Consider the following 25,089-nt stretch of genomic DNA (forward strand, 5'->3'; position numbering starts at 1 on the left):
TCAGCATCACCCGATTTAATTCGACTACATTCCATTATCCTCGTTTTGTTTTTGTTGATGTTCATCTTATATCCTCCTTTCTAGACACTGTTCATTCCGTTCAACTGCTCTTCTAAGTCCTTTGCTGTCTCTGACAGAATTACAATGTCATCGGCGAACCTCAAAGTTTTTACTTCTTCTCCATGGATTTTAATACCTACTCCGAATTTTTCTTTTGTTTCCTTTACTGCTTGCTCAATATACAGATTGAATTACACCGGGGAGAGGCGGATGTTCAGCAGGCTCAAACTCTTACGCGAATCGACGAAATGCTCCGAGCAATGAGGATAATGGGCACTGGGTACTACAGTAGCAGTGTTTGGGTAAGTTCAGATAATTTGGGTCTGACAGGATGCGTGCTGGGGTAGTCCGTGCATTTACGATGGCCTCTGTGTCCGGATGGCTTAGTAGTCAGAGCATTTGCCTAAGCAGGAGACCCAAGTTCGAATCCCGGTCCACGACAAATTTTGAACTTTCCCTATTGATTTAAATCAATGCCCAATCGCAGTCAATGTCTGCAATTCCTTGTGTCCTAGAACATAATACGGTAAAATATATTCATATCCTTTGTGATTTAGCGTTTTCTTAAGTGCAAAAAGGAACCACACGACCACACCCTAACCACGAAATATACTTCCAAACTGTAATACTGTATTCTCTGTACTTCACTTTTGGCACTTCAGATGTTTCCTGTCCTATAGGAATTCAGCATCACCTGAAAAAAGGAATAGCAACGGTCCTACGACACTCCCCTGCGGCACACCTGAAATCACTCTTACTTCGGAAGACTTCTCTCCATTGAGAATGACATGCTGCATTCTGTTATCTAGGAACTCTTCAATCCATTCACACAACTGGTCTGATAGTCCATATGCTCTTACATTGTTCATTAAACGACTGTGGGGAACTGTGTCAAACGCCTTGCGGAAGTCAAGAAACACGGCATCTACCTGGGAACCCGTGTCTATGGCCCTCCGAGTCTCGTGGACGAATAGCGCGAGCTGAGTTTCACACGACCGTCTTTTTCGAAACCCATGCTGATTCCTACAGACTAGATTTCTAGTCTCCAGAAAAGTCATTATACTCTAACATAATACGTGTTTCAAAATTCTACATTAGAGATATAGGTCTATAGTTCTGCACATCTGTTCGACGTCCCTTCTTGAAAACGGGGATGACCTGTGCCCTTTTCCAATCCTTTGGAACGCTTCGCTCTTCTAGAGACCTACGGTACACCGCTGCAAGAAGAGGGGGGCAGGTTCCTTCGCGTACTCTGTGTAAAATCGAACTGGTATCCCATCAGGTCCAGCGGCCTTTCCTCTTTTGAGCGATTTTAATTGTTTCTCTATCCCTCTGTCGTCTATTTCGATATCTACCATTTTGTCATCTATGTGACAATCTAGAGAAGGAACTACAGTGCAGTCTTCCTCTGTGAAACAGCTTTGATCGAAGACATTTAGTATTTCGGCCTTCAGTCTGTCATCCTCTGTTTCAGTACCATTTTGGTCACTGAGTGTCTGGAAATTTTGTTTTGATCCACCTACCGCTTTGACATACGACCATTGACTCATTGACTCGAATAAAATTGTCTTCAGTGATGAGTCTGACTTCGGACTCAGCCGCCGTGACCAGCGAAGACGTGTCCTGGAGACGTCCCTTACAGCGAAGCCATACAGATCTGGCTGTCACCCGTCATACGACCCGACATTTCGTGCCATTTAATGTCATTGGAGGACCGCTTTGGTTGCCATTCGCCGCACAGTAACAGCACAGCAGTGCGTCGATGACATTCTACGCCGTGTTTTGTTGCCCTTCATGGCAAGCCATCCTGGACTTACATTTGAGCTAAATAATGTTCGCCCGCAAACGGCGAGAGTGTCCAATGTCTGTCTTCGTGCCTTCCAAACCCTATATTGGCCAGTGTTATGAGCCGTGTCCTCGAAGAGCTCGGAATTATGACGCTATAATGTGGCAGTTTGACAGAATTTGGAACGATATTCGTCAGGAAGATATCCAACAACTCTGTCAATTAATGTCAAGCCGAATAACTGCTTGCATAAGGACCAGAGCCCCAATTTTTGAAACACTCTTGTCTTGAATAAGTCATCCAATTTTTCTGAAATGATAATTAATTTTATCTGTACATGTACAAGACACCTACCGATTTCTGTTCCATTCATATAAATCCTTCGCAGTGCTTCGCTTTTTATGATATGCGAACTATTTGTTCCGATTACAGAAAAGTGAAAGAACTGGTAACTGCATTATCCTGCGCTCGAGTGTATGTATGTAAGTACCCTTACGAATGACATCGGGTAATGCCTGGGGATTTCAGTGAATGATACTGTTGTACACGTAGAAGTCGAAATGTTGGAAAATTGTAGCGAAATGGAGGGGGACCTGCGGAAGATCAACGCTTCGTGCAGGGATTGACGCTTTTTTTTCTTCTCTTTGTTCCTTCTCCTTTTCTACTAATTGTCTTCATGTTTGCCAAACCCAACACAAACGAACGTAACGTATTGCATAAAAAAAGGTAGAAGGACTTCTTAAGACTACAGGACTGGAGAACAATCATTGCAAGCAGTCACATCCATGAAATATCTGGGAGTATGCATACGGAGCGATTTGAAGTGGAACGGTCACTTAAAATTAATTGCAGGAAGGCCAACGTCAGATAGATTCATTGGAACAATCATCAGAAGATGTAGTTCACCCGAAAAGGAAGTAGCTTAGGTAACCATTTTTCGACCAATGGTTGATGGTCCTCAGTTTCAAATCCGTACGAGATAGGATTGATAGAGGAAATAGAGAAGATTCAAAGAAGAGCACCGCGTTTTGTTGCAGGTCCATTTAGTCAGTGCGAAGGCGTAACGCAGATGCTCAGCCACCTCCAATGACAGACGATGTAAGACACGCGTTCAGGGGACAGCGGTATACACATACAGAGATGGCGGCTGTCTTGCGTACAGAAGGTATAAAGGGGCAGTGCATTGGCGGAGTTGTCATTTGTACCCAGGTGATTCATATGATAATGCCCGCACAACGGGAACTAACACAGATTTTGAACGCTGTATGGTACTTGGAAAAAGACGTATGGGACATTCCACATAGGAAATCGTTAGTTAGTTCAATACTCAGAGATCCACATTGTCAAGAGTGTGCCGCGAATACCAAATTTAAGGCATCACCTCTCACTACAGACGACAGAGTGGCTGACGGCCTTCACTTAACGACTGAGAGCAGCGGCGTTTGCGAAGAGTTATAACTGGTAGCAGACAACCAACACTGCGTAAAATAACTGCAGACATAAATGTGTAATGTACGAGGAATGTATCCGTAAGAACAGTGCGGCGAAATTTGGTGTTACTGGGCTATGGCAGCAGACGTCCGACGAAAGTGCCTTTGCTAACAGCACGACATTGCATTGCAGCGCCTCTCCACGGGGATCTCCTGCTTACATGGCAGACGCTCTAGCCATCTGAGTCACCGAGAGCACAGAGGATAGTGCGACTGCAGGGACTACCTCGCGCACGCCTCCCGCGAGACCCACATCCTCACTTAATATGTCCACACACTACACTGGTAGTGTCCCTACCCAACACATTCATTACTCGTGGAAGATATTCTTACCAAGTCCCCTAAGAGTTCGGGTAGTGTGTGTGCAACCGCATGTCTTCCACGAGTATTGAGTAGGGACACTACGAATGTAGTGTGTGGACATATAAGGTGAGAATGTTGGTCTCTCGGGAGGCGTACGCGATATAATCCCAGCAGACGCAGTATCCTCTGTGTCCTCGGTGGCTCAGATGGATAGAGCGTCTGCCATTTAAGCAAGAGATCCCAGGTTCGAGTCCGGGTCGGGGCACACATTTTCATTTTCACCTTTTCCCGTTGATATATATCAACACCCATCAGCAGCTGAAGGTATTAATATGTAATTCTAATTTCGTTCTAGACACGTCCGAAAGAACAGACACCATATCCATATATAAGTATATGAAAGAAAGAAGTGATAGTGGTACATTAAGTTCCCCTAGCTACAAACCATAATGTGGCTTGCGGAGTATAGATGTGGAAGACGGTATCAAATCCTGCAGTCATTATCTGGCTTGAGGTGAGATATTATGGACTTGACGACCTCTCATTGACGGAAATACATTTGTATTGGATATTAAGTTTGTTTTCATGCTCTTTTTGCGTAACTTTTAACACACTTACATTGAACTGTATTCCTGTTATGTCATTGTGGAGATTACTGGCCTAAGTAGTAGACAGCAGAGTTTATATATGAAGTGTAAAGTGGTGTAAAAATTCCAGCAAAGAGATCGGATCTCTGAGTATTCCTCAGGGTAGTTGGGTAGCTACATGACTTTAATTAATGACTTGTGAGTTGTCCACTCACACTATCTCGCGGGTCCAAGTCAGGCTGGCGGCCCTTATTCAGACTAGCAGTGAAAGTGTAGCAGTGTAGAAAAGTAATCGGTGTCCGCTTGTAGAAGTTTCCGATGAAATCAGCGTAGCAGTACGTCAGGCAATTTGTTAGAGCACGCAACACCTCATAGTATCAGTGGTGTGTGTTGTATGCTAAACTGATCACATACAGACAGTTAAGAAATATTAAAATGTCAGCAAATGGATCGTTTACAGATTGGTCAAGGACAACGGAATAAATATGTGTGCTGATGAGAGTATTCACTTTATGCTTGCAACGAATGAATTCACCAGTGTTTCGGTTGGAGTTACAATTAATGACGTGAACAGCCAAGAAACTGCGTCAGCCAAACAACTTATGACAACCTGTCTGAATGCTCTCACGCAACAGAAAAACTTGAAACTCAAGTCCAATATTCAAAACAAGAACGCTCGTGAGCAGATACATGAATAACACGTTGCCGTCTTACGCAAGGTCCAGTCAAGGTAGCATGCTGTTGCCTTTCTTCGTACTGTTTGTGTCTACATCGTGTGGATGAGTGCCGGTGAAGTGTAGTGCTGTAACTTTGCTACTGTCGATGAAAACAACGTTGAGCCTGAAAGTCATTGATAAGTTACAGTCAACTCCTCTGAAGTACGATAAACGGACTTAGGTTCCCATTCGACGGAGGGATTACTATCTTGAGTCATAAGTCCGCGCTCCATCAGATACTGTCAGGAGGAATATACGTAGGCGTAAATATTCGTAGTAATAACCCGTCCACCACCTCACGTCCCCTTCGAGCCTGGAAATGGAAATTTCTTATTCTGACATTTTCTGTACATACGTACTACAGCCTCGACAAGCATATCGACCATAATACTAACACTGAACACGTTTTTCTCATTAATCCTGTTGCGGGACGCCAGATAAGCAGCGAACACTAGGGTGCGTAGACACTGTGGCATATCCAGGTTTGGATCGGTATTGGAAGCGTGCACGGTTAGTCGAGTGGTTAAGGCAACCGCTCGCGACAAGCAGGAAAACCGGGTACTAGCTCCAATCTGCCAAATTTTAATGTGTCAGCAATAGGTATTACTTCCATACCTAAAACAGCTGATGTCAAAAATTGTCGCAAATGCAACAAAATTTGGTAATGAAAAGTTCTTACCTGCAAGGCGAGAGCCACCACACAAGAGCACACTAGAGAACTCGCCTACACAGTGGGATGCCATACGAACAAAATACGAGAGGCCATATTAGGCAGCAGGCAGTTGACGACGCAGGCGGTAGTACGTAAGAATTGTCTGCAGAATTTACCATGTGACAAAATATCTTCCACGAACGTGTCCCCTCCGACTCCGTTTCCAAGCGGTTTGCGATTTCTGAAGCGGTTCAGCAGCTCCTAATCCAACCTGAGGATGCCTTAAGACAGGGGGGGTTCACCACTATAATTCGACACATCTACCACTATTTTAAATGTGTAGTGTAACATTTATAGCATTGTTGTTTAGGCAGGTGTGAAAATTTAGCTGATAAATTAGATATTTCCAGATGTACGTTAAAATCACCTTTTTTACTAGATATCATGGGGGCAATTTATACTAGTTTGTACATGTATTTAATATTCTACGTGTAGTCTCGTGAAGCGATACAAATCACATGTATAGGGTGTGCAGATGTACAACTTAAATGTATTGGAAGAATTCTGAGTAACCCCGCACAAGACCACCACACGTCATATCGTTCACATCTTTGTGTTTCGGAGGCTGTGCAGCTCTTCAGTAGGAATCAACACGGGTTCTCCTCAAGCAGTCGTGAGAAAAAAAAAGTCCACTCTAATCCATCTGACATTATTTGCAGCACACAATGCATTTCAGCTCAGTCTCATCTATTTATAAAATCTTTAAGACGATCGACATCATACAGTCGGTTTTTTCTCGTGCACTAAAATTACTAAAAAATGTTATCTCTGGATATTAATCATACTATTTTGACAGTTCAAGAACACCGCTAAATGTTATAAGCATGATATGTAATCGAGCTATTTTTCTCTTATTCGTAGTCTTTTACATTCGCTGGTAGGCAATCGAGGAAATCTATAAAATCGATAGTTTCTGTCAGTTTTTTAATGTGATTTGTGTTAATACAGGCGCTAGAGGCTGAACCACATACTAAATTTCAAGTACTAGGCACTCCTGCAGCTTCATGCGACCGACGCCACGAAAATCTTCTCGTAAAATTTCGACGTCGAACTTATCGTTTAGTCCCAAAATGGTCAATACTGTGCGCTTCGCGTTTTCCTAGATCTCTGTAGCCCCTTCCGTGTAAATCACATCCAACTTACCGTAAAAAAAATAAACGACTGTTCCTTTGTGTAACTTCAGGACGGAGACTCAAGTATGGAACCGCTTCCCAACAGCACCGCGCCCTAGCGAAGCGCGAAACGCTTGTTGACATTTGGCTGTTGGCAAACGCAGTTACGCAGTTGTGAAACTGAAGACTTTGAGAGAACGTGTGAGAGAGTGCACGTTGCAAGGATCAGCCTGCACGTGCAGTATTTACAGCCGCGAAACAAGCGTGCGGCTGACTGGATGTTTTTATGAAACAGCAGTGGGTATGAATTTATTCTAAAGCAGCGCAAGATCAATGTGGTACGCCAGCAAGAAAGTGACAAGTGGTAAAACGACTTCTTTAGTTGAAGTCGCTGAAAAATGTGTGTGAAGTGCCCAATATGTTCGAAAAATGTAATGGAAGTTACTGCCAACAATGCTTACTCGAAATTTAAAATAAGCTTGTACTTCTTCAATAAAATGTTTGTAGAATTAATTCTTTAAGTCGAGTTTTCTCGAGTATTGCATTTTGAGTTGTGTCTCTATTCTTGCCGAGGTGATCACTGGCTGAGTTCGGCCGTCACAGTTTCACAACACTTCAGGAATTAATAGATCAATGATACAGACCACAGTCTCATTAAATGTGATATTTCAGTTCACGTTTTACTGCAGCTACAGGCAGAAAGACTGGAAATATTCATACCAATGAACATTAAGATTCGAAACCTGCCGGTTGCAGATATAGACATAGCAGTTTGAACCACCGGTAAAGACAGTGGCTTTTAACTACTAGTCAGTAATATTTTGTCAATGACTGTCAAAATGTTAGCAGATACAGATGAGAAAGTAAATTCTGCAGCTTTTACCAAAGTGAATAAAATCAATGGCGCTATATTCTTATATGATATTGACCTTCCAATCCACTGATGGATTCTGTGTATCACTATACAACAATATTGGAGGGGCACGTAGACAGGTTGTTAATGTCAGCTCCCAAAACCGGAACTGATTGAGAGGAACTGTCACTAAAGAAAACTTCTCGACGGTGCCGTGGATAGAAATTTGGTTCTCCGCATGAGTGTCAGTCACAAAGAAGGAATTCTGCTCGTATATAATTATTATTATAAAATAGAAATTTGGTTTTCCGCATGGGTATATTATTATTATTGGTGTTATAACAGCAAACATAGTAAATGACGACACTATGTTTTATTACGTTTTTTGTTGCTAGGCACACATTTTACAATTGTTTTCTATTGGGTGCCATATCTGCGGATAAGTTTACATCTACTCACTTAGTCTGCAAGCCATCATACGGTGCCTCCTGGATAGTAACGTGTACTGCTGCTTGACATTCCCTTTCCTATTCCTCTCACAAACGGCACAGGAGAAAAACGAATGTCTATATGCTTCCATACCAGGACTTGGTTGTCTTGTCTTGGTGGTTTTTACGCGAAAGGTATGTTGGCGGCAGTAGGAATGTTCTGCAGTCTGCCGCAAACGAACGTTCTCTGCACTGTCTCAATAGTGTTTCACGAAAAGAACGTTTTCTGCCCTCCACATATCCCTCTTTGAGTTACCGTGGCATTCAGTAATACCCTAATACCCTCTTGTTGATCGACCGTATAAGTAAGAGATCTAGCAGCGCGCCTCTGAATTGTTTCACTTTTGTTCTTTTAATAAAAAAAGTTCAAATGTGTGTGAAATGTTATGGGACTCAACTGCTAAGGTCATCAGTCCCTAAGCTTACACACACACACACACACACACACACACACACACACACACACACACACACGCGCGCGCGCGCGCGCGCCCGCGCCCGAGGGAGGACTCGAACCTCCGCCGGGACCAACTGCACAGCCCCTGACTTCAGCGCCCGAGACCGTTCGGCTAATCCCGAGCGAAGTTCTTTTATTCCAACCTGGTGGGGATCCCAAACACTCCATCCGCAGTAACAGGTCGTAAAAATGTCCAGTACGTGGTCTTTTCTACAGCTGCGCTACACTTTCCTAAAATGCTCCCAATAAACCTAAGTCGACCCTTCGTCTTCCCTACTACAGTCCTTATTACGTGCTCGTCCCATTTCCTATCACTTTGCTGACTGTGTCAGGCAGCACATCACTGATGCTTTGTTCGAACATTTCATGATTGTTTTTCCTCCTTTTCTGCATTATCTTACATCTTCCTGCATGCAGAGCAAGCTGTCATTCATAATACCAAACAGAAATTCTGTCCAAGTCATTGCATCTTTCTACATATAGAGCAAGCTACCATTCATAACACCAAAGAGAAATTCTGTCAGCCATCCTGTATCCTCCTGCAGTCACTTAAAGACGACATTGTCCCGTACACTACAGAGAGCTCAGCAAACAGTAACAGAATACTGCTCACGCTACCCGTCAGAGTGTTTACGTATACAGAAAACCAAAGCGATCCTGTCAGACCTCTCTGGGGTACTCATGACAATATTTTTGACTGCGATGAACACTTGTTGTCGAGGGTAACGTATTGGATTCTATGGGAAAAAAAGAGACTCCGAACCACTCTTTCACCTGCGAAGATATTCCATTTGCTCGGACCTTTTGTTAACAGTCTGCATTGAAGCACTGTGTCAAACGCTTTCTGGAAATCTAGAAATGTGCTACCTGCCAGCTGCCCTTCATCCAAGCACGGGGATATTTCATCAAGTCGGCCTGGGTGGCCGGGCGGTTCTAGGCGCTACAGTCTGGAACCGCGAGACCGCTAAGGTCGCAGGTTCGAATCTTGCCTCGGGCATGGATGTGTGTGATGTCCTTAGGTTAGTTAGGTTTAAGTAGTTCTGAGTTCTAGGGGACTGATGACCTCAGAAGTTTAGTCCCATAGTGCTCAGAGCCATTTGAACATTCTTTACTTCATTAATGTCATTGGTTTTGAAGTGCCCACTAAGAGCTCTTGGTATTGCTTCCAATATGCCGCGATCCATCGGGAACACTTTCATTGGTTTACACAATAGTCACTGTAATTCAGTTATAATGCACAACGAAACACAGCTCCACACCAGCAGTGGACATCACTGGACATCTATTTCTGGCCAACCACCTCCCTCCGAATACACCAACAGCCACACCAGCAGCGAAAAATAAACAAAAATTTCTACGTTAATTTAATTTATGACATTTTATTTGTAAGTAACAGTTTTCTGTTTGTATAAACGCCTGAAGATGAGCAGAACATACTCGAAACGCTTACAATATCTTAAATTGAACATAAAACAAATAAAAGTGACTGGTAGCAGAAAATAGTAATTCATGAATTCGTATTCGACAGATGGGAAATTCCAGTTTTCGTCTCGCCATTGCGGTTTTCTGGGGTACTCCTTAATCTTTCATGCTAGTGCTGGTTATCTCACAAACAATGTGGAAGTATATGTGCAATGTAGTTGTTCGGTCCGAAATATTGCTTCATCTCTAATGTCCTCATAACATTGCTTGATTCACTTAACAACGTAAGCAGCTCCAAACATTTGATGTTGATTATGGAATTGGAAACTGTGAGGTTAGAGTGGAGAGGGAGGGGGTAGGGGGGCGGCACGTGTGACTGTGGACGGAATATGCGTCACAAGGGTATGTGTCTAAGCTGTTTATGAAGAACTGTTGCTGCTTTTCGAGAATAGTTATAAATAATAAAGTCATCTTGTAATTCTGTGCCTGCAAATAGAATTTTTTTTGTCGGCTCAATTTAGTGATTTACGTAAATTCGATATTGTCTCTTCCAGGAGAGGCTCCCTCCCGGTAATTATAGGTGGCATTCCGAAACTAATGTCTCCTACTTGTTTGTGTTGATCTTTAGTGTCTGAGCCAGATTATCTTACTTTGAATCTTGTCGCTTCAAACACAATAACCCCAGCCCCCATCACAGTTTTAGGACGGTGGAACTCATGTCCAAAATTGGCTAGACCGTCCTACCAGCGCAGTCCGGAGCCGTGCGACTGCTACGGTCGCAGGTTCGAATCCTGCCTCGGGCATGGATGTGTGTGATGTCCTTAGGTTAATTAGGTTTAAGTAGTTCTAAGTTCTAGGGGACTGATGACCACAGCAGTTGAGTCCCATAGTGCTCAGAGCCATTTGAACCATTTGAACCACCGTCCTACCGGTTCCACCGCACACTTCTGATTTAGCAACTGCGGACTCCTGTGTGTCTATGAAGGATGGGCTAAATGTCGATATTTTTCGTACTTAGACGTCGCCATCAATGCTAGTTAACGTTATTACGAGCGCGGCATTCAGGCTCTTGTTTACAGCTGGCAATAGTGGATTACGAATGATGGCGAGTATCTGAAAAGGTGAAAGTATCTAGCGGAAACCTTGTTCTGTTTAATTCTATAATTTTGCGTTCTGTATCTATTGTGGTTCCAAGAGAATAAATAGAAGGTATTAGATTCGAGATGAAACAGATAGATCTCAGCTGTTGGGTAGAAGGCATATGAGACGCATGCAATGCTTTCCTGTAACAGTTCTTGAAAAAAAAAAAAAAAAAAAAAAAATCAAGCAACAAGTTTCCTTAAAACGAAACGCCCAATTAAAAAATTATAAAGCTGTCGAAATTATGTCTGGTATAATTCCACTGTCCAAAACAACATTTGTAAGTTTGATGTCTCAAGCACAATTAACTACTGTCTCAATGCAATAGTTCGTAGTGTTGTGTACCAGCCAAGAGATACACAATGAATACCGTGAGAGGCCGTCAAAACGCAGGCACAACCACTCGCCTCGCGTTTCTCAGTTCCATGCTGCAGCCTCCAGACGGCGCTCACGAGTAAGGACATCTTTCTGCTTCCGTGTCACTTTACTACACCTTGTCATGTACGTCCACCGATGGTGTGGGCGGCCAACGGGGAACGCTGTCAACTACAGACTGGTTTGCTTCCACCTCGTAAACGCGGACGTGGAAATAACACACAGAATTACCAATCAACAGTCAGACAGTTCACTTTAAAGCATGCAGTTAGCTCAGAACGGAACTCTGAAGACTATTTTCCGATCAAGAATTCGTTACTACGAAAAGTAACAGAGCGTCTGTACACATTACTCTCAGTGATAAATATCATAGATTGCAAAGAGACAGCGAAGTTAGTTACATATCATATTAGGTGTTTGACATTAAGACACACAGATCAACCTGAACCAAAGTATTGAAACTTCCTGGCAGATTAAAACTGTGTGCCCGACCGAGACTCGAACTCGAGACCTTTGCCTTTCGCGGACAAAGTTTTAATCTGCCAGGAAGTTTCATATCAGCGCACACTCCGCTGCAGAGTGAAAATCTCATTCTGAACCAAAGTATTATTTTGTAACACACTCTTAATAAATGTTATTTGTTACTGTTTCGCCACTTGTTTGCCATAGTGCCGCCCTATTGGGCAACTGTTTATTAGCAATAGCAACACTGAGTTACTACATTCACAGTAATAGGTGATGGAGATTACAAATACTTAGAATAGACACATGACTGTAACAGGAAGACATTAGGATATAGGATGGGGTGATTATGATTAAAGTGCAGCTACTCACGGATGTCAAATGAGGGCTTTAATTATCGTGTGGCAGTGAAACTTGATAGATAATACAACGCTTTAATGCGGAACCGATTTACACTGGCAAAAATTAGTTCCAGTTTTGGACACCAGATGCAAATCTGGCGCTGTACAGCATCTTGTCGACGTCTCTAGTGCTCATATTGGACAAACTGTTTAAGCAGCGGTTGGTAGTAACACTATGCTGTTTTCACTTGTTTGACCTTTTCTGCCCACGTCCCGTTTCCAATCCATTACGTATGGAACATTTCTATACGTCTTTCTTGCACTCACAACACCAGATTTGCACCTGGTGGCCAAAATTGGCATTAATCTTTCTGCAGCGTAAATCGATTCCACATTAACGCATCAGAATACCCACCAAGTTTCTCTGCCCTACGATAATTACGCCCCACACAGGACCTCTGTGAGTAGCTGCCCTTGGATTAAAACCACCAGGTATTTCTTGCAGTGACAGTCTAAACAACAATAACAACAACAACTTACCAGCGTCGACCATGTGCTGCCAGGTGGGGAATCGCTTCTTGACGCGGAAGCTGACCCTCTGCAGAGTGATGACGTACGACAGCACGGCGTACCGCACGATATTCCTGCGCATCAGCCGGCCTCGCTCGTCCTGCAACACGTGAGCCAGCAGCTGCTGTGTTTGTCCGGGAAAACGTGACCCGCCGTCACCTATCTGCTGCGCATCTCTTACCTCACCCCCACATGTCGGCTGTCATCAACTTCTTTGCTTGTTTGCATACGTGTTGACTGCCGGATAGATAATATCCACGTAACCACGTTCGACGTACAACAGCGACTATTTAAAGATTTTTCCTTTGAATGACCGAGTACATGCCTTACTGCGGTGCGACTAGTGGCTGCCAAAGCGTTTAAAATCCTGTTTTGTTATGCCCGGTAGAAATTATCAGATTTAAGGCTGAACGAATTTTGTACATAAAAACAGGGTCAGAATGTAGTGGAATTGTTTATGCAGGGATTCTAAATATTAGGGTGAAATACTGTACAGATGATAGAGGACCAAAAACTGAGTACTCTAAGATAGAGAACTGAAGATGGGGACGTGGGGAGAAAGAGAAATAGAGAGAGAAAGAGAAATAGAGAGAGAAAGAGAAATGAGAGAGAAAGAGAAATGAGAGAGAAAGAGAAATGAGAGAGAAAGAGAAATGAGAGAGAAAGAGAAATGAGAGAGAAAGAGAAATGAGAGAGAAAGAGAATGAGAGAGAAAGAGAATGAGAGAGAAAGAGAATGAGAGAGAAAGAGAATGAGAGAGAAAGAGAATGAGAGAGAAAGAGAATGAGAGAGAAAGAGAATGAGAGAGAAAGAGAATGAGAGAGAAAGAGAATGAGAGAGAAAGTGTGTGTGTGTGTGAGAGAGAGAGAGAGAGAGAGAGAGAGAGAGAGAGAGAGAGAGAGAGAGAGAGGTAGGTGTGTGTTCACACAGAGGTATTAAGGACCACTGGCATTCCTCTAGGTTTTGCAGCAGGAGTGTATGCATCATCGGTATGGGAAGCGTCAACTGTTTAAAAGCAAGTTAATGTTGCCTTTAATGAGGCACTAAAAACTTTTACTGGATGCTTGAGACTTACAATTCTGACCACTGTTTACCCTCTTGCGTTCATAGCTCCATTCCATGTCACAAGTGCAGTCTCTGAACAAAAAAAATGAGAAAGATGCCAACAAAAGACCCAACACATACGCTGCATAATTACCACGCCTGAGATCGAGAAACATTTCCTTCAAAAACATTTTCCTCAAGAGAAGTACCCCCTTAACAATTCCACCGAAGACCAGATCTTCTAGACGTATGGAAGAAGACAATTCAGTTCTACTTACGAATTGGAAGAGGAAGTACCTTGGGCCCACACTTTTATATACCCACGCGGCCGCGCGGTTTGAGGCGCCTTGTCACGGATTGCGCGGCCCCTCACGCCAGAGGTTCGACTCCTCCCTCGGGGATGGGTATGTGTGTTATTTTTAGCATCAGTTAATTTAAGTAGTGTGTAAGTCTAGGGACCGATGAGCTCAGTAGTTTGGTCCCTTAGCAATTCACAAACATTTGAACATACACTACGTGGAGCACACTCAATCGTGTAACACCCTGAATATATGGGTTTGTGTGTACGACGACTCATTCAAATGTGGGGATATGCCACATCACCTACTACTCTGCACAATCTTGGACGAAAGGACAACGCTGTAAAACTAACTTCATACTAGAGAGGAAAGATTTAGTGCTCAATGGACACGGAAAGTAAGAAAGTATGTTCACAACATAGAGGTTAACTGCAACTATGTCTGTTCCCTGCACATGTATGCGGTTCTGGAGCTGCAGTCCGCGGGGCTGCTAGGGTCGCAAGTTCGAATCCTGCCTCGGGCATGGGTGTGTGTGATGTCCTTAGGTTAGTTAGGTTTAAGTAGTTCTAAGTTCTAGGGGACTTATGACCTAAGATGTTGAGTCCCATAGTGATCAGAGCCATCTGAACCTTTTTTTTTTCACGGAAACCTGATGCATGTTTACTGATGAATCCTTTCCCCACATGCTGCAATCCTGTTGCCTGAAATTGTTCTGTGCGAACAGTTCTTTTTTTGTTTTCTTTTTTCTTCGGAGAACTTGTGCATCCTCCTTGTCGTCGCACCGCCCGAAAATGCACGCAATGCGTCATCGTGCGTTTCCCTTCAGAACTAAGCGATCCCACAGTCACCGCACTGAGACGAGTGTAACGGCACAGGTTGCCCAATAGATACCACACAGCTACTGCTTGGCACGCAGGCCGCATCGCGTTATGTTGCGCTGTGGAGCACGGTCCGCGACAGTTTCTCTTCTCTCGCCTTCACAACTGCGGCAGTTTCAGACGCATAACAATGATGCGACGGGGAATTCCCTTAGACATACGGCACTCCTTCCTCGCCACGCCAAATTGCCGTGTCATCACCGTCACTTTTCTGCTGTGTTAACATGTCCTATGCATCCCCATTTCTGGCTGTCCGTCGCTACCGTGCGAAGGATGCTGTATATGCTTCACATCATCTAGAATCTATAACATCTTCCTCCCTCTCCTCCTCCTCCCTTTCGCATACCTTTCAAAGACTGTTTTTATAAGCCCCTCATTTTTTCTTAATATACATCTTATCAAATTTCCTCAAATCTCTGTCCATATAACTGCAGAAAACTCCCCTGTTGTTATCATTGAATTTTTGTGCAGCATTTCCAGCCGCTTTCTATTCCGCTTGCTAGGCATTTAAAACTCTAGACATGCTCCAATGTTTCTCCATTTACCATTATCTTTTTTTCTTTCTATTACGACTACTTCAATTTTCTATGTATTAGCTTTCACTTAATAGTTCTTTCTTGTGGGATGAATGATTTCTATTCCGTAGCTAGAAAACGATGACGTTTGCAAACACCTTTATCGGTCTTCTTCCAAATTTTACACCCTTATCATCTAGTTTCAAACTATGTAAAGTACCTCTAAATCTAGTAGAGGGTTACCAAAAATGTTGGGGTACTACAGCCTCTAGAGGAAAAAAAGGACTGTTCTCTGAAGTAGAATATCTCTCTGTTATCAGAAAAATCACTGGCTTGGTTCTCAGCCCCCAATCAACAGACCGTCAGTTGTAATTCAGAACAGCCGCTATGACCTCAATTTGTAGCTATCAGATGTAGAATCTCAACTGAAAATCCTAGTGTCAATTAGCAATTACTACCAGTGAAGCTGACTCAAAATTACGCGGAAATGTACTAACATGATCGTCTACGAAGCTCGTAAATGCCCATAAAACTCCGCGGGCAAGACATGTTGCTCCTATCTGCATCCCACCACATCAGTGTCAAGAACTCTCAACTAACTCGCAGATTTTGTAAGTTCATGGCAATTTCCGTAATTTGCTACGTTCATTTAGGCTCCTTAGCCAATCAGCACCGTGGCTGCAGAAGGCTATTCTATGTTACAAAATCCCCTCTACACTTGACTCCATCGTGCTCGTTTTCAAGGACAAAAAAATTTCACATTACGGGAAAACCTCTGAATATGCCACACTTTCTAAACTTACTCAGTGGTAGTATAACTCCAAAATTTGAAGACACCGTGCAAAGCACACTAGACAACCCGGAAATACAAAACTGGCGTTGTTTAACTTTACATCTAGCGTTGATAATGGTCTCATTCCAAAGGATTCTTAAGGTAGGACGTATATAGTTGAAGGCACCAATTTATGGTTATATCCCGTAGATCACTAAGTTGCGGGCATGTTGATTGCTGCAGAAAATAGTCACATTAGGTATAGATTACGATCCATTGATTTAGCGGGTCATTGAGCTGCAAAAGGGTGCCTGAGTGCTCACCAAAGCATGAACGTATGCGGGCAGCCCTTTGAATATACACCGAAGCGCCAAAGAAAACTGTTATAGGCAAACGTATTCAATTACAGAGATATGTAAAGAGGCAACATACGACGCCGCGGTCAGCAACGCCTATACAAGACAACAAGTGTCTGGCACAGTTGTTAGCTCGGTCATCAACATTTAAATGAGATTGAACGTGATGTTACAGTCGGCGCACAGACGATGGAACATAGCATTTCCGAGGTAGCGGTGAACTCCGGATTTTTCCGTACCACCATTTAACGAGTGTACCGTGAGTATAAGGAATCCGGTAAAACATCAAACCCCCGCAATCGATGCGCCCGGAAAAAGATACTGCAATAAAGAGACCAACGACGACTCAGAAGAATCGTTCAACGTGACAGAAGTGCAACGCTTCCGCAAATTGCTGCAGATTTCAATGCTGGGCCATCAACAAGTGTCAGCGTGCGAAACGTTCAACGAAACATGGTAGATATGGGCTTTCGGAGCCGAAGGACCACTCGTGTACCCTTGATGACAGCACGACACAAAGCTTCACGCCTCGACTGGACTAGTTAATACCGACATTGAACTGTTGATGGCTGGAAACTTGTTGTCTCGTCGAACGAGTCTCGTTTCAAATTGTATCGAGCGGATGGACGTGTTCATGTATAGAGACAACCTCATTGAATGCTTGGACCCTGCATGCCAGCAGGGACTTTTCAAACCGGTGGAGGCTCTGTAATGGTGTGGGGCGTATGCAGTTGAGTGTTACGGGACCCCTGATACGTCTAGATACGACTCTGATAGGTGACACTTAAGTAAGCATCCTGTCTGATCACCTACATCCATTCATGACTACTGTGCATTCCGACGGACTTGGGCAATTTCAGCAGGATAATGCGACACCCCACAGGTCCAGAATTACTACAGAGTGGCTCCAGGAACACGCTTCTGAATTTAAACAGTTCCGATGGCCACCAAACTCCCCAGATGAGAACATTATTGAGCATATCTGAGATGACTTGCAACGTGCTGTTCAGAAGAGATCTCCACCTCCTCGTACTCTTACGGATTTGTGGACAGCCCTGCAGGATTGGAGGTGCCAATTCCTTCCAGCACTACTTCAGACATTAGTCGAGTCCATGCCACGGCATGTTGCGGGACTTTTACGCGTTCGCGGGGGCTGATATTAGACAAGTGTACCAGTTTCTTTGGCTCTTCAGTGTATGTGCTATCTTGGAAGACTTTAGTGTCCATAATCATGAAGATTTAGCAGAAAGGGGAACATTTAAGTCACCGAGAACGTTGAAAAAAAAACGTCCTGGTCCAAGTTCAAGGCAATCTGAATCAGTGGGCCCAAGGCATGCTATAAAAAGAACCACCAAAACATATCACAGAGCCACCTCCAGCCTGAAATACCTCCTCCATACACAGCAGGTTAAGCGCACCACTGCACCGTCGGTGTGCTCGACGCCTTGCCTCATTTGATAAAGGCAAACTTGTGATTCATGGAACCACACTACACGTTTCCAGTAAGCAGTGTCCAGTTTGTGTCGTTTGACTTATTGAAAACGTGTAACTTTAAATGCTGCTGTGAATAATGACCTTTTAAGAGGTACCCGACTCCAACGTCCGTCGCACGCAGTTCCCTTGGCAACGTTCGCTTGGAAACCGGTTGAGACGGACCTGCATTGTTTAGCAAAAACAGTCCTTGTGTTTGAAACCTAATGTCACTGACAAGACTGACACTTGCCTCCACTTTCTCCAACCAAATTCTTACGCACACTTACATGGCTGTCGTGGGTACACATTCCTTGTTCACACTTTAAACCGTCCGCGTTGATACACCAACAAATAGAGCAGCTTCATTCACTGGGCACAGCAGACACATCCTTTCTGCCCTGTTTATACGTAACCCATCTTATAGCGTTGATTCCACACAACCGACTGGCACATGCACGCCACTTCACTGCGATAACCTACGTCAGCAGTGGAGCCCCTCATGCCAGCCTGGTGCCAATCCTAAACCATTTAGTGCGCTCCGAAAGAGGTGCTATAAAATAACGGAACTGGTCCTGTCACAAAGTAAGTACGCCTGCGGCAAAGATGAACGACCAGTAACTGTGAAATGTGAAGCCTTCTCGGTCGAAAAAGACATCTCTGATGTTTGTAGACAAATCACTGTGCCCATGGCGTTTATTTGTGTAACACCTTTTATGTTTTGCCGGAAAAATCGTAAATGTAATAATAGAGCAACGGCTTGTTACGTTTCATACGGAACTTGGAAAAACTGTCACTAAAAACTATCTTGTACTAAAGAAGACTGTTTATCAAGTACGCGAGTTTTCGAGTGGTTAGAGCGTTTCCAATACGGCCGAGAAGACGCTGATGACGATTCATTCCCGGGACGTCCTTCAACAAGAAAGAGAGATGAAAAAACCGAAAAGTAAATAATTTAATTCGATCTGACCGTCGGTTGAGTATTCGATCGATTGCTGAAACTGTAGGAAGTGCCAAAGAGTGCGTACGACAAATTTTACATAACCAATTTAGCTTGAGAAGTGTGTGCGAAACTAGAGCCAAAAATTATCACGGTCGATCAAAAAGAAGCTCGTGAAAATGTTTGTGCTGACACTCTGAATAATTTGAAAATGATCTTAATTTCATGGAAAGAATGGTAACGTGAAGAATTTTGGTTTTTCACTTAAAAGTTCGAACGAGCAAAACAAGATTCAAAGCGATGATAATATCTTTTTCGATGCTCATTGAATTGTATCTTCACTGGGTTCCTTAACGCCAAACTATTAATCAGCATTACTACCTCGAGATTCTTGCTCATCTCTGTAAGACAGTAAGAAAGAAAAAGACCCGATTTGTGGAAGTAGTCATGGGTTCTGCATCAAGACAACGCACCGGCTCATACCGCATTATCTGTTCAGAGATTTCAAGCGAAGTACACCATCCCAGTGGTAGACCAACCGCCTTATTCGCCTGACCTAGCACACTGTGACTTACCCGTACCCCAAGGTCAAATATACATGAAAAGGAACAAGATTTCAGTCTGTTGAAGCAGTGAAAGCAAAGTGGCACGTGTCATCAAGAAGCTCAGAGAGTTGTGGGGATAGAGGAGAGGAGTGTGTTGAGTGTGACTATAACTAAATCTGAATGTCTTTGAAATGTTTTACAACATAGTTCCGTTACTTTATAGCCATACCTCATTAGTGGAGTGCCCAGTATTTCGTCGGGTGAAGTTAGATCGATTCGAGTGCGGGCAACAACACGTACGACCGCCGCTCGCAATGTTGGAAAACGCTCAAAGCAGGGAACTTTCAAAGCCTAGCGTTTATTAATCGCACCAGGAAACTTCAGTCTCTTCCCTCTGTGTGCATATTTAGACGCACTAAAACTGAGAAGAAGATCAAATAACGAAATTCAGTCTCCAGTGTATGCAGCCTGTTGTTGAAACAATTTATTAAAAATTACCAATCACAACCGATTTTTAAAAACACATGAAGAGAGTAGGCTTTATGTGCAAAAAATCGTAACCAAGCGTCTGTTAACAAGTGTATGGCATAATTAATGCCAAGGTCGCCGCATATACGAAATGTAAACGATACGGTCATCTTTTAAACACTTAGCTTACTGATGTGGGACGGATAAAAGGTGATGAACTGATGTTTTATTATCGTAAATTAGGATCAGTTCATTAGTAATGCTAATGCCCTGTAACTTTTCATCTGTAAGGCATTCCCTAGACACGTTGCATCATTTGCAATGCTACGGCGGAATTACGATGTGCTGCAGTTTGCACTGTGGGACGAGTAACCAGATCCCACAGAAGAGGCAGTAAATGCATGCAACAAAAACAGCTGAGTGCTGAGAGAAACATTAGCACTGCATGGAACTTGCTGAACAGTTCTGTCTGTCTTTCATAAACTATGAAACATTCAAGTACATACGTAACTGCTTTGTTCCCTTTTACTTTTCCCTGTACAAGTTGTAACCATTTTACGCGGAAAAGAGCTGAATTGTAAGCAGAATCAACATTAAACTACGATACTCAGTAGAAGCAGTGCAAAATGAAAATTAACCGTCAAATTCTCATTTTAAAATTTATTCACCTCAAAGTATCTTTATGTCTCCGTGACGTTCAAAACTTACGTATCAGTGTAGAACGAGAAACTTTTATTCTTAGGTGACAAGTGGTACAGTGCGTGTACGAAACTGAGCGCGTTCAAACGAGAACCCTGTTCGTACAGATCGTTTTTTATCAGTTCTGCAAGTTTAACTAAATCAATAACTATTGTTGTAGCTCTTAAACAGGAGTGTTAAGATGAAAGCAGTACGTAACCGAATAAGCTGTGGCAAATGACAGCAATCGCCAGGCAGAGAGTCATGAAAACTACCAACTTCAAGTGGAATGAACGGCCGATATTGCCTACTTAGAACACACAAGAGGTTATTGGGGTTTAGCATGGGCGCTAAACGTCTATGCCATCTGGTGATGTGTGTTTCAGGCTACAGATGGCGATACAATGGTCGAGTGTCATTCAGGATTAATGGGCTACAATTTTTCTCTCCGAACATTAATCCTGTACTCTTAGCCATGATTTCACTACATGAATTTTGTCGTCATCATCTTCAAAGTGTGTCACACGTAGAGAATCCTTAAGTGAACTAAACAGATGGAAGTCCGAGGACGCCAGGTCTGGGCTGTAGGGTGGATGAGGCAGCGATGCCCAATTCAATTTGGCGATGTGTCTCGAGTTCAGATACTTCCTTGTGGGCATGCATTGTCGTGTTACAGCAGGATTCTTCTGGGACCATACACACAGGATTCTAGTCTTGAGTTTGTTCTTAGTATTCACTTATGCTTCTGAATAAATCGTTGGCCCTTTTTTCAAAAATTGTCATCAAGACTTTGCCAGCAGAGGAAGCGCCCTTGAAATGCATCTTCTTTGATGATTAGGGAAGGTGCCACTCCTGTGACTGTTTTTTTGCTTATGGCTCAATGTGTGACGCATCGGTCTGCTATAATAACGCCATCATGGGATTCACCATGTCCGGAGCATCGAGTGTGACAGGACGTCCCCAAGCACTTGATGCTTCAGACACCTCTACTCACCGCCAAACAGTACTCCTACGAACTGCATCAATACCATACTCTGCACATTAAACGTTTTAGGATGTTCATCGAAGTTTCTTTTCCCGCGACCAACAATCCAATTACAGCACGTTGCTTGTACCAAGTGTCTTGCGTGGAAGTAATCTTCAAAGTTGCTACGGCTCTACCATCTGTCAGAATCGGAAGCAGGGCAACCGCTAATACACCAAGACTATAAAAATCGATATTCATAGAGATATCGTCGGGAAACGCAAAAATTTCAACTCTGGCGCCGATGGATGTATGTATGACATGCAGCGCCATTTCACCGCGCAGGTAGCAAGGATGGTTAACAGTGGACATACCGATACCAGCGTATAAAGTATTTGCGAGTTTCATTCCGTGTACTCAGTTGAGCAGAAACTATATCTCGCAGACGGGCGTGAATAATATGCGCAGATGTGAGCATCTGACAGAGGACGTGTAGTTTCGCTCAAAGAAGCCAGGTGAAGTAATTGGCGAATTGCTCGACATATAAGTAGGAGCGATGGCACTGTTCATCAATGTCAAGAAGGAAGTGGTAGACCTACAGTGACGACAGAAAATGAGGACCGAGAAATCGTCGGAGAGGCACTCACAGACCCAGATTCGCCATTATCACCGATCCAACGTGCTTCAGTGACCACAAAGACCTTTAATAGGTGGCTCACAGAAAGGGCGCTGAACTCATGGCGCTCCCTGCTCCGACTATCACTGACCTCTGTACACCCACAAGCCCATTTTCAGCGGTATCGGGCATGTTCGGCCTGGAATCCCATTGAATGGCGCATAATTGTCTTCACTGACGATTTCCACTTCGAAATGAGCCCTGATAACCAGCGAAGACGTGTCTGGAGACGCCTCAGACAGCGGTGGGACACCAACTTGACTGTCGTCGTCATATTGTCTGAGAATCAGGAGTGGTCGTCTGCGGTGCCATTTCGTTTCATAGCAGGACCCATTTGGTTGTCATCCGTAGCACCCTTAAATTAGAGCTGCATGTCGACAATATTCTACACCAAGTTTTGTTGCCGTTCATGGCGAGTCATCCTAGACTTACATTTTAGCAAGACAATTCCCGCCCGCACACGGCGAGAGTTTCCACTTCTTGTCTTCATGCTTGCCAAACCTTACCTTTGCCAGCAAGGTCGTCGGATCTCTTCCCAATGGAGAACGTTTGGAGCTCCACAACCAGCTCAGGATTTTGAGGATCTAACGCGGCAGTTGTACGGAATGTGGCACGAATTTCCTCAAAGTCGACCAACAACGGAAACCGGAAAACTGCCTGCATAAGGGCCAGAGAAGGACAAATGCGTTATTAACTTGCTCAATTTGTGGCGCTCTTTCTCCTGAATAAAACATCCAATTTTTCTGAAGTTATAAACAATTGTTTGTCTGTACATGTACATTACTTCTATCAATTTCAGTCCCATTCGGATCATTGCTTCATGGTGCGTGTTTTTATTCGTCTTGCAGTGTATTTGCTACTACACAGTTTTCCTTGGAGTGCAGCGTGTAGATATATGTTAACAGTAATTTGCAGTAAGATCTATAGTGAAATGAAGTATGCATAACGTTGCATGTGAATCCGGATATGGAGCCACATCGAACTTATAAGTATGCCTGTTCAGTCAAAAATGGCATCAACAACAGACAGCAAAAAATGAAGACTACAACAGGCATTGTACGAATGCAAAGACCCGTTGAGCGATTTAGTAGGGAAACACACAATAAGTAGTCACCCCAAGGAGACACCGCAATAATACCGTGAAACAACGTCTCTACCCTCGGAAATGGACATAGTGCACAAATTTCTTCAGAGAGCATATGAAGTTGAGCCCATTCACTGATTATTACGTATTGCAGAGCTACCACTTCGTGCTGATGATGAATCCTACATTTCACACCCTGTTCCAAATAACCCCAGGCATTTTCCATGACATTGGGATAAAGTGATTGGCGGGTCGTTCGTAGTATGGTAGTTTTCCTCAGAGTTCATGAAGTAGGAACACATCTTGGGCGATGAGACTGTCCATAGCATACTCACCACGCCAATTTAGAATAAGGGCAACATCTGATCATCTAGAATGTTTCTAACTCTCGGGCTACTGTCGGATAATCACTACAAGAGGTCGCCAGACAAAATATTAGTGACTTTGAAACTTTCCTGGCAGATTAAAACTGTGTGCCGGACCGAGACTCTAACTCGGGACCTTTGCCTTGGTTCGCAGGAGAGCTTCTGTAAACTTTGGAAGGTAGGAGACAGGTACTTGCAGAAGTAAAGCTGTGAGGACGGGTCGTGGGTCGTGCTTGGGTAGCTCAATTGGTAGAGCACTTGCCCGCAAAAGGCAAAGGTCCCGAGTTCGAGTCTCGGTCCGGCAGACAGTTTTAATCTGCCAGGAAAGTTTCAAAGTCACTAATATTTTGTCTCGCGACTTCTTGTAGTTATTATCCGACAGTAGCCTGAGAGTTGGAGACAACGCCAGTAGAACTGTAGCTATTGCAAACCGCTAGAATAACGAGAAGATTTTACTTAAAAAGAATTTTTAGTTTAGGGAGGAGAAGCAGTGATTTCGAGATCGTGTAGCGCATTGATGCAACTTTATGAGATCGCCTAAAACACCATTTGGTAGGGGTCCGAAGTGCTGCTCCGTGGCGCCACTTGCCTAGCCTGAGTGTCCTGTAAATCAGGGGCCACTTGAAAGGCGGCGCATGTGCGGTGTGCGGGCGGCTCGACCTATAGCCAGGCGGCTTCCTAGAAAGGGCTTTCTGTGAGGACGGGCGGTGACGGTGTCGACATGGTTATGCCCCGTCTTCCTTGCGCCACACCCTCACAGACATCAGATGCACAGCATACCACTGCCACGTAAGACACGAATGACGACAGGAATTTGATTTCTGGCCGTCGACTGTCTCGTAATTGTTGTTACACGCGAGCCCGTCTATCAGCCACGTCCTACCAAGACACACACGAACATATATCCAGATGTGAAAGCTCCTGGCAGATTAAAACTGTGTGCCCGACCGAGACTCGAACTCGGGACCTTTGCCCTTCGCAGGCTCGGTCGGGCACACAGTTTTAATCTGCCAGGAAGTTTCACATCAGCGCACACTCCGCTGCAGAGTGAAAGTCTCATTCTGGATATATCCAGACGATAATCCAGGGATTTCTCGCACTTTTTCTGTAATTAAGAAATTCGTAAAACATATAGCTAGTCTACATCATGAAGTATCCATT

The 25,089-nt window shown here is 43.8% G+C and overlaps 1 protein-coding gene and 1 non-coding gene across 2 annotated transcripts in view; one reads left to right on the forward strand and one right to left on the reverse strand.

Annotated features, from left to right (window-relative positions):
• LOC126365942 (bestrophin-4) overlaps nt 1–25,089 on the reverse strand; it is a 524,562-nt gene that overhangs the window by 200,997 nt on the left and 298,476 nt on the right. The window contains exon 4 of the mRNA XM_050008717.1: nt 12,845–12,974. Coding sequence (XP_049864674.1) covers nt 12,845–12,974 — 130 coding nt within the window. The remainder of the gene's footprint in view (nt 1–12,844; nt 12,975–25,089) is intronic.
• Nucleotides 24,159–24,233, forward strand: Trnal-caa (transfer RNA leucine (anticodon CAA)). The gene has a single exon. It is a non-coding gene; the product is annotated as a tRNA-Leu (tRNA).

The sequence above is a fragment of the Schistocerca gregaria genome, chromosome 4 (assembly GCF_023897955.1).
Source record: "Schistocerca gregaria isolate iqSchGreg1 chromosome 4, iqSchGreg1.2, whole genome shotgun sequence".
In the NCBI taxonomy this organism is placed as follows: domain Eukaryota; kingdom Metazoa; phylum Arthropoda; class Insecta; order Orthoptera; family Acrididae; genus Schistocerca; species Schistocerca gregaria.